This window comes from Papaver somniferum, chromosome 1, assembly GCF_003573695.1.
Source record: "Papaver somniferum cultivar HN1 chromosome 1, ASM357369v1, whole genome shotgun sequence".
Classification (NCBI taxonomy): Eukaryota; Viridiplantae; Streptophyta; class Magnoliopsida; order Ranunculales; family Papaveraceae; genus Papaver; species Papaver somniferum.
In genome coordinates this window covers 125,106,897-125,117,577 of record NC_039358.1, presented here as the reverse complement: position 1 = coordinate 125,117,577, position 10,681 = coordinate 125,106,897, and the positions used below count along the sequence as shown (strand labels likewise).

At 35.2% G+C, this 10,681-nt stretch overlaps 1 protein-coding gene across 4 annotated transcripts; it reads left to right on the top strand.

Moving 5' to 3' along the window:
* Positions 1-5,603: 5,603 nt before the first annotated feature.
* Positions 5,604-10,235, top strand: LOC113299502. 4 transcript variants are annotated; one of them, XM_026548525.1, is made up of 6 exons: positions 5,604-5,743; positions 5,838-7,028; positions 8,376-8,551; positions 8,690-8,756; positions 8,836-8,910; positions 9,847-10,235. In XM_026548525.1, exons 2-5 carry the CDS (start codon positions 5,844-5,846, stop codon positions 8,872-8,874), a joined length of 1,467 nt encoding a protein of 488 aa, XP_026404310.1. In that variant the 5' UTR covers positions 5,604-5,743; positions 5,838-5,843; the 3' UTR covers positions 8,875-8,910; positions 9,847-10,235. The 4 variants fall into 4 exon arrangements, with proteins under 4 accessions (XP_026404310.1, XP_026404312.1, XP_026404309.1 ...); XM_026548527.1 differs by having other exon boundaries at positions 5,619-7,028; positions 9,862-10,235; XM_026548524.1 differs by having other exon boundaries at positions 5,619-7,028.
* Positions 10,236-10,681: the final 446 nt, after the last annotated feature.

Below are 10,681 nucleotides of genomic sequence, written 5' to 3'. Positions count from 1 at the left end.
ATTCTACTTAAATTCTTAAGTCTGTATTGATTTAGTTTCTACTTTTTAGTTTATATAACTTTGGGCTTAATTTTAGCCTTGTTATTTTTCAATAAAAAATGTGATTTAGCAAAAAAAAAATGTGCAAGATCAGATTCTCAAAGTTGTGTTCAAACCTTTAAGGGTGGAGACCTTCCATCGGAATTAAAAAAAAAAGTGGAGGTTGGCTTGTACTTTTTGTGATAACATACGTTATGTTCATAATTATAGGTAAGTTACGTTTGCAGCGGATCACTTGGGTAAGCGAGCACATTTGCTAGATGAGAATGATATAGAGTTTTTTTGAGGGTGGGCCAAACTTCATTCCGACCGTGGAATGGCCTGGCAGAGTCTATTTTTCTTTCACATAAACTGTGAAAGTTTTTAAAGGCACTTTTCCTCCTTTTCTTTCATAGTTTTATCTTTGCAATTAGTTTGATTTTTTAATATTACAATTTTATTGATCGAGTAAAAAAACCTGAATGTCAACAAACCTGAATCCTGATTCTTATCTCATTGCCACTGCCAAACACAACGTGAGTTTTTTCTTAGAATCCTATTATTGGGGCTTAAATCCTTTGTGATTTGGGGGATTTATAGGATATATAACATCCTTATGGTGGATAAGTGGGACCTAATTCATTTGAAAAGTCAAATTTACCCTTTGATCATTATTATACCTAAAATCAAAACTAAATCAAATTTCGAAAACAAAACTAGTTCACCAACCATTTTCTTCTTCTTCTTCTCAAAATCAAACAACAAAACCTGTTATAATAAAATTTCAAATTTTTTTGATCAAATCATCTATTTTCAAAAATGATTATTAAGGTTGATTCTCAATATGACAAGATCAGGACGATTTGAATTGAATCTATCATCGATTTGCACAAATTCTAATATTTATAAAAGGTTTTGAACCACAAATTTAAGATTTGGTGAATGAATCTGTCCGAGTGAATGTGTTCAAACACCAGAATTTGTTACAAATCAAAAACCCACCATTTATTTAACATTAGATTGTCTTAACATGTAAGATTGATGGATTTAGGGTTTATGAAATCTGCTTCTCGTCTGATTACGTCTAGGAGTTCTAGTCGACCAAGCCGAAAGTAGGTGGCTACGGTTGGAACACAAAGAACTCCCAGCCGTGAAGTACCTTCCACGGTTGGGTCTTTCCTAGCCGTAAGTTGTTCTGTATCGGCAAAATAACTTAAAAATTTTCTCGACCTCGGCTAGGAATTCCTCACCGTAGCGTTAGGTTCCCAGTCGTGACAAAAGTTTCCAGGCCGTAATTAACATTTACGGCTTGGTATTGCAGTTCTTTTAGTCGTTTAATGCTATTGCGGTTGGGTTGGAAAGCAATTCCCAGCCGTTAACCTTGACAACGACTGTTTTTTTTTAAATCATTTCCTAACCACGAGTGTCTGAATTATTGAAACTGAAAGGGAAAAGGAATACATAATTCGTAGCATTTCATTGAAACTAAAAAGGAATGTTTCATAACATAAAATTTAAAGAAAAGATCATTACAGTAAGGGTCTTAATAATAGTGATCGAAATCAGCATAAGTACTTTATTCCAAACACTATAGCAAGCATAAAGGTCAAACTTCTTGCCACGGAGATCCTCATAATTGGCTTCGGCCATCTCCCACTGAAAAACAAAGCAATTAAAATTTTATGCTCTGAAAAATAGTATTTCATGGACGAATTATTGACAAACTTACTCTTTGAGCACGCGGCATATCGGGATTGTTTTCCATTACGACTTTCATTTCCTCTTTGAAATCTACCAATTGTGGAAAAAGATGGTTGAATCTTTTTTTAATGAGTTTCATCGATCTTCCATTAAGATTTCCGTCTAACGCCACAAAAAATACGCACATGGTTCCAAATGAATCGGATTCTCCATCTATGTAAATGAGTACATCTTTGTGATGCTTTGCTACAGTCACCCACGCTCTGACGATTGCAACATCTTCCTTGGTGGTGTAACGAGTAACCATGTTTTTCTTTTTTGTTAGAATAATTAGAGGTTGAAAGTTTGTGAGAATTTTGAGAGTTTTTGCAAAAATTCAAGGTGGAGAAGGGTCATTTTATAGCAAAGAATGACCCAACGACTAGTTTTTTTCCTTCAAAAACTAGCCGTTCCTTAAAATACTCAATGCAATAACTCATTTCCTCTAAAAAGTCAATGTAATAACTCAAGGCAGTCCCAAATTTAAGTCTAGGAAGCATGGAAATACCAATCCGTTTTGGAATTTCTGACTAGGTTTTAACCTTACCGAACCTAATCCTTAATTTGCAGCTGCGACGTATTTAAATCGGTTGGGAATGTTTAGCATTTCGGATTGGTAAGGGTTAAAACCCAACCGACATACTAATACGACTTGGTCGTTCCATTAATCCTGGACGTAAATCTTGGATTTCAAATGATTGACCTAGAAAGTTCAGCATTACGGCTTGGTCTTTCCAATATTTCAAGTCGTAAATTGTTAACTGAAAAGAGTTAATGCATTGATTTTGACGGAATACGACAACAAAATATACAAAACCTACCAAACTTGCGGATAGATAAACCAACCGTAATTATGTGAATCGCAACCAATGACCAGGATATCCTGCCGTAACCTGTTAAATCCCTGCCGAAAAAACAATTCCAAATCGATATTCAGTTTACGGTTTGGAAACTATAAGAACCCAGCCGATTTCTGTTTTACGGTTTGGTCGTGGTCCACTATCCAAACCGTAAATCTGAATTTTCAATTTTTCTGGTCAAAATGGCTATAGGTCGTTTCTGATTAAAACCTGGCCGAAAATACTTAAAAAAATTGAAACTATTCGTTTATTCTTTTAAGAAATGGAACAAACATAAAACTCAACATACCAAAACGGTTTTTTATTCATTGAATCGGAAAATCATACATCTTTCATTACATTTATAAGATAAATCATAACATTTGAAATAAACCCTTATTCGTATCGGTCAAAATCATAGGTAGTATTTTCCAAGATGCGGTAACTATCATTTTGTTCAAACTCTTTCCCATGAAATGCCTCATATTGACGGTGAGCCCTCGACCACTATGGAAACAAATACGTTATGTTAGATAATGTTGTTCAAAACGATTTCTTATGGAACAACTTATTAAAAAGCTTACTCTTATCACACCCGACATAGTGGGATTGGCTTCCTTTTGGGCTTTCATTTCCTTTTTGAAAACTTCGCATTCTTCAAAAACTTTCTCGAATCCTTAACGATTGCCAAAGTTCTTCCATTACGATTTCCGTTTAGTGCAACAAAAATTATGAAAACACGATTCCAAAAAGACATGGATGTTTGATCTACGCCAATGTCTAGATCTTCATCATGTTGTCTGACCATCGCACATGCTCTAACAATCGCAAAATCTTCTTCATTGGTGTCAGGAGTCACCATAGTGTTTTTTCTTCTTTTTTTGGATGCAAATTAGATGAGAATGAATATGAGAGCTTATAACTAGAATTTGGGTGAGGAAGAGATGATAGAAATGTCTCTTTTTTTAGGGTTTAATGACATAACGACTACTTTTTTTTTTTGAAAACTTGTCGTTTAGTTGAAAAAAATAGAAGTTAAAAATGCATTAAATGCATTGGTTGAGAGTGTCCAGGCCAAAAAAACGGCTGGGTATCCCAGCCGTGTATTCCTTTTACGGTTGGGTTTGCAGCGTGATTGAGACACAGGTGACGTAAATATTGACTACCCGCCAGGAGTTCTTCAATGTCGAATCGTAAATCCTTATAACGGCTTGGAGAATATCTTTTCCGGGACGTTATTGCGTATTACGGATGGGACGACAACATTTTCCCAGCCGTAACCTGTAAAAAACTCAGATTTTTCCCAGTTTCTAACGGATTTGAATCAATCAAAATTTCTAACGGGGGTTGATTATAAGGTTTTCTAAACTAGTTTCAGGATAGGTTTCATCAGTTTTTCTTCAAAGTTTTCAAAAAAGTTCATCAAAATCATCCTTCTCCTTCTTCTAAATCAAAACAAAAAAAAAGTTTTGATTCTCAAAAGATTAATCTAATCCATCGGCTAATTATGATTAGTTACTGAATAATTATAATTTCAATCGAGAGTACATTAGGTATTTATTGAAAATAATAGGATAAGGGGTTATAAGAATTGCTATTTCATAGCCCATCAAACCCCCCAAAACCCATAGACTGACCCCAATAATATACTTCTTTTTTGAACCACAGGGTGCCTACTGCCCAGCTTATACCACATTCAAATACAAGCTTATTATAGGGGCGACATGATTTATTAGAGGGGCGGCATTGTGATAGTAATGTCCCTTTAGTTGGTTAGGGGATGTCCTAAAGGGGATGTAAATTGACTAGATTACCCTTTTCACCTTAAATCAACCAAAATCAAATCAATTTTTTTAAACCTAATGAATCAGAAAAAATCAAATCAGTTTTTTTCATCATCTTCTTCATCTTCTCTTCTCCTCCATCAACCGTAACCTCCATTAAAACTGAAAATTTCATCGTCTTCGATTAATCGACGATTCGAAAAATGTTTGGAAAAACCTAGTTAGGGTTTAGTTTATCGTGTTGGATTTAAGTTAATTTTGTATCAAAAATTAAGATTTTGTATGAAAATTGAAATTGAAATTTCTGGTTGCATGTGAGTTACGGTTGGTAATAACTCAAATACGAACCGTAACTGTAGATTGGGTTGATGTTACGGTTGGTTTTAACTCAAATACCAACTATAAGTTCTTAGTTTTGAGAAATATGTTCAGTTACGGTTTGTATTTGCATCATATTTATCAACCGTAATTGAGTTACGGTTTGTTACTCAAACAACCATACCAACCGTAAATAATCGTGTGTCTTAAGAATTTATCAAATTATGATTTACGGTTCAAAAGTTAAGTTGACACACCAACCGTAGGGTAGTTACGGTTGGTCTCGATTCATTAGTTACCAACCGTAATTTAGTTACGGTTGTTGTCCAAATTTAATTACCAACCGTAACTGGTTTTACAATTGGATCTTCCCCAAATTTAACCAGTTACGGTTGGTATTCAATAACTTACGAACCGTAACTAAGAGTTACGGTTGGTCACGAGCAAAATTGCAACCGTAAGATCTTTTGAAAATTTAAAAGTTTTGATTTTGTTACGTACTTTAGATAATTTTGAGCGAGAAAAAGCTAATGGGAACTAATTTAGAAGTATACCAGGTCACTGGAATCACTCATTTTGGTTGAGTGAATCAAAATCTAGGGTTTCACAAATATCACAAAAGTTTTTTTTTTCTTCTCCTCTAAACTTTTTTCTTTTTAACTCTAAAAATCTGATTTTGTTTTGATTTTGAGTTAATATAAGTGAAATTAATCATTAACACTAAACTTGATTATCATCACTAAACTAGGTTATCAATAATGAGAGTTAATTTGTCATTTCCAATTTTTTGATAAGGGACACCTTGAATGATCATGTAATGACACTTTTTGTCATATTAAAATGTCGCCCCTCTAATAAAACATGCCGCCCCTATAATAAGATTGTTCAAATAATCAAATCCTGACAAAAATAAAAAAAAAATTCAAAACCATTTTCTTCTAGACCTTTGGCGCTGCTCTTCACAAAACCTCTTCAAATCAAACTTCATAAAACCCTAGAAGCAAATCAATCCCCAATTTCATCCCATGCGATTTTTCTGATGTGGTATGTAGCTTTATTTTCTAAAGCCTCAAATTTTATACTTTCTATTTAGTCTTTATTATGCAGTTTAAGAACTAGGGTTTCGTATTTGTCTTAGGAAATTATGGACCCAGATATTGCAGGAGTGATCATGGAATTTCTTGTTCGAGTACCCACACTAGAAGATAGTATAATCAAAACCTTGTTAGAAAAGCTGCCTATACGTAAAGATGATCACCGCTTAATCAAATGTATATTACTCAGAAGCCTTTCTGTGGAATGTTCAAAAGGAGAAGTTTCGGAAAATACCTTAGTGACTCTGGAAAGAATCGAGGAATCTGATTACACCCAAGGTGTCAGTACATTGGATTCTATGAGTGAAGCCTACTGTTCTGTTGCGGTTCATTGTGCTGTTGTACACTTGAAAAAGATTCCTATCGATTTTCATAGTTATTTGGATGCTGTTGTTAGGATATGGAGAGGTAGGATCCATGACATGGAGAAATGTGAGGGTGTTGGTTTGTATTCTGATAAGTTGAAGGAAATGAGGTGTGTCATTGAGGAGGCACTTTGGAATGAAAGTGTTCGTCAGAGAGTGTTAACATGCGATACACGAGGGGATGCTGTGAGATTTGTCAAAGTTTTTCTAGAGGACGCAATGAAACAGGTTGGTCCATCAATGATTGAAATCGCGGTGAGTTCATTAACTGCTAAGGGAAAAGAAGTATTTATTCCACCTAGTAATTTATTAAGTAAACACCCAGAAGATGGACGAGTTTCTGATGCTCCACATTGTGATGTTCATGTGCATGAAAGTAATCTGGGAAATGATGGTAATGATGTGGCTTTGGGTTCTGGTATGGAGATAAGCCATGCAGTAAATGCTAAAAACAATTTGCCTACACCGGAAATTGAGATAGTAAAAGAAGCACGAAAGACAAGTACAGCTGATTTGCAATCAGTGGTTGAAGAGACGCTTCCTCGTGCATCAAAGCGTAAATACAATCTGTCCACACCTGAAGTTAAGACAGTACAAGAGGCACTCAAGTCGAGTCTATCTGATTTACAAGCAATGGTTAAAGATCCACTTCCAGACGCGTTAAGGGTGGCTAAGGCCATATCAGCCTCTATAGCAAGAGAAGCTACAACACAACAAAATTTCGTACTTGTGGACGAGGGTGGGGAAGCTTCGTGTGCTCCTTCTGTTGATAAGGGTGTAACTTCTGCCGAGGCAAATGAGACCAGAAATCAGAATACAACTACTAGACCTAGCCTAATGGGTAGGAATAGTACTGCACATACATATGAGGTAATAATCATTTTGGCTTTTATATTAGATTGAGTTAAGATTAGTAGTACTCAGTATTAAACTGTGTTTATGGTTTAATCATGCACTAACGCTAGCTTAAGATTGATGCTAAAACAAGTAAAAGATTTGTAAGGAGGTGTCCCATGTAGCCATGAGGTATGTCTCACTAAGCCATGATGGATAGGTGAGAGAGATGTGTGGCATGCATGACTAGGATACTAATGTAGCCTTATACATAAAAAGAGAAGTATGTTTTATTCATCAATTGAGTATGAGGAAATAGAAGTAGAAGGCCATTGGACTTAGCAAAAAAAAAAAGAAGAAGTAGAAGGCCAAGTCATTAACTTAGTAGTAGAGCGTATTATTTATATATTTCTTCTTCTAAATCAGTTCCTGCTAATTGAGCTGAAGCAACAGAACATGTTTGGTGCCATCTAAGTTGTTTATGAACTGACTTTGCTTGCTATATATTTGAAGTTTAAGTGAGTCATGAACATGTTAAACGCAAGGGTTGAATCTGTTTTTAGCATATGGTTAAGTATATATCTAAGTAAAGATAATTAAAGAATTTGATCTTAGTTTTAATTCAGTATTCACTAATTAAGGTCAATTCCAGGAGAGTCTCTTGACCATTTTGTGTTAATATTTATATTTCTGATGTGATGGCAAGCAGGTGTATGTAAGGTTTCTAAAATCTTTGTTATGGACATGATTCACACATTCTGTTCCTGGATCCCACTTTATATCTTGACAAACTAAAGTTTTAACCACATTTTTTTGTCTATATGGCTTGTGAAAGCCAGTAAGTCGAATGTTATCCCTTGGGCGCACAAGGTTAAATGATTACAGTGAGCCGTCATCTATAGCATCTTTAGTTAGTTGATCTATGGTATAGTAGCAGAGTTTGTTCTTTATCTCTCTATATATAATGATAGTCAGTTCAGGATCATTGTTTACATCTGACAAGTCATTGTGTATGGTATCTCAATGAACTCAGAGTTTAGGGTCATTTTTTATATCTGATATATATCATGGTTGGTATATTTATAATCTAAGATTTTATTCGTCGGGAGGAGATCTTGGTTTGTATTTCGATGACCCTTAAGCAGTAAGGGCATTATGTCGGATGAAGGGATTTCGTTATTAATATACAGATCTTAAGTGCTTGGTTCTTAAACGCGGCTCCGTGTTTATATATGCAAACAAAACCATAACACATGCTCGTGAATCTGGTCTATTGTCATTTATTATGTGTGTATGAATTTTTATTCCTTTATTCTTTTGGTATTATGCCATTTCTTGGATCTCAATTGTTTTCTTCTTATTTTCTTAATTGCTTGTGTGTAGTGGAATGAAGATTCAATTGAATCCTCACAGGAAAGGTCGCCAGATCATCCTCACTTACCTACCCCGAGGAGAGTAGTTGTTTCTCCCCTGGTAAAGCATGAGGTTGGAAACCACAAGAGAATGAAAAGGAAATGGAGCCCGCAGGAAGAACAAGCTCTTAGAGATGCTGTTACCAAGTATGGAGATATATGTTTTGTGTAATTTAACTTCTTTTATAATATTAAACAATCCTAGGAAGTTCTTTTGGTACAAGTTTGTGTGACTAATTGAGAGCAACATTTATATATTAATTATAACTATGTTCGCTTGTGAAGGCATGGCAGAGGAAACTGGACCTTGATCTTAAACAAAAATCGTGATGTGTTTGAAGATAGAACCGCGGTAAACATTCTTCTTCACACTCATTAACATGTCTGAGTTCTTATATATGTTAGCTCATTCAATATCATCCACTATACAGGGAGATCTAAAGGATAAGTGGCGAAATATGACAAGATAGATCAGTTTCGGAGTTCAAACCTCTGTAGTATGCGAGGTAGGCTTCTTTACCTTATTTTCTTTTTCTGGGCATATTGTTTTTGGTTGAAGTTGCACCTTACTGCTTGCGTGACATTATTTAAACCATTTTTGAGATAAATGACAGTTTTGCTGTGAATTTTTGTATTAGGATGTTCTTTTTGTTAGTCATATAATATCTTCGATATAACATGCTCTTTGGTTAATCAAATTGCTGTCTTCTGTTTAGATTTAGGTAAATATCCAAGTCCTACTGGTTTGTTAAGTTAATCCTGGTGACATAAAATTATCTGATTTCTGAAAAATCTCTCTATACTCTACTTGCCTTCCATGATTTATTTTGTTATATGTATACTGTGAGGTTCAAGTACTTTTGCTTTTGAGGGTTTCCCTGTTTCACCTAAACTCAATGTGGAAAGCTGACAAAACCGTAGTATAATGCAAGTTAAGGGCAAAAGGTTGAGTTTTTCGGCGGATAGGAATTTTGGTCCTGATTAATGTGAATTGCGCTTGGGCAGGAATTATCTAGCTCTATCAAGACATTGTCATAAAAAAGGAAATCACTGGATGCAAGTAAAGTCCCATACTTTGAACAAGTCATTTACTTAGTTTATCTATTTTGCCGTTTTCCAATATAGAGAATTGTGGTGAAGTCCATATTAAATTATCAAACAAATGTTTCAGCATTAGCCAAGTCTGAGTGGTTAGTACATGTTGACTTGTTTAGAACTTGAGAACGTTTCTTTCCATGTGTTTATGTTCTCGTACATGTCTCTTTGATTTTGGTAATCACAACTCTGTACATATTTCTAGAGCAGTGGAGGTGTGAAGCAATGATTTTTTAATTAGCATACAGTAATAGCATTTCAGTTTTGCTAGAACTTGGATGGGTTACATCAAATACGGATGCCTTCGTTGTACCTAATGGAACCTTCAATCTTTTGTAATGATCCAGGTTACTGTGTTGCAGCATAGGGATGCACAACCAGAGCTAGGGGGATTGGGCAAGCAGAAAGTCTTGTTCTGTGGGTAGTGGTGGAATGAAGCTGCGAAGTAATCAGATATAGTAGAAGGTGACTAAATGAAATTGCTGGATAATGCCGCGTTGATTTTGCTAATATAAGATTGGAGGTTCAGAACCTTATCATGGTTTCCATGAGTGTGTTTTTGGTCTTATAAGTTTGCTGATGTATGGAAGAACCACATAAGTTACTCAATTGTCATGAATGTCTGAGGTGAAAAACTTGTTGTAACATGGACGGATACACCTCTAAACTCGCTGCTACATGACTGCTGTAATGTTTATATGCTATGTCAATTAAGTTTTTTCTTCTAGCCAAAAAATAACATTCCAGAATTCTAGCCAAAAAATAACATTCCAGAATTCTGCAGAGCTTTACAAGAATTTGCTTACTGTTGTCAAATCTCTAAAAGTTCTCAATTTTTACAGAAGTCTGTACTGAGTACGCCTTGTTAAAAACCTCTCGGGTAGGCTGAAAATGAAACTCATTGGGAAGGTTACCAAAACCGGAAAATATAAAAGTAACAATAAAAATATCAATGTGTTTAAGGAGAAATATAGAGAAGAAAGAGATCTTATTCATTAGATATCAATGTAGTATTATATAGGAATACGCCTCTATTTATAGGCTAGAATGTCAACCCTGGTTACATATAGATGTGCCGCACACATGGGACAAAGGCCCTACAACACTCTCCCTTGTACGGTCCAATAGTAGTGCTTCATATGTAATGCTTCACATGTAATGCGTCCGATGTAGCGCTTCAGA

Bases quoted from the DNA above. Each gene is read 5' to 3' on its own strand.
- LOC113299502 (XM_026548525.1), top strand. From the start codon at position 5,844: ATGGACCCAGATATTGCAGGAGTGATCATGGAATTTCTTGTTCGAGTA. The intron at 7,029-8,375 runs GTAATAATCATT...GCTTGTGTGTAG, and splicing joins GTACTGCACATACATATGAG to TGGAATGAAGATTCAATTGA. The intron at 8,757-8,835 runs GTAAACATTCTT...TCCACTATACAG, and splicing joins TGTTTGAAGATAGAACCGCG to GGAGATCTAAAGGATAAGTG.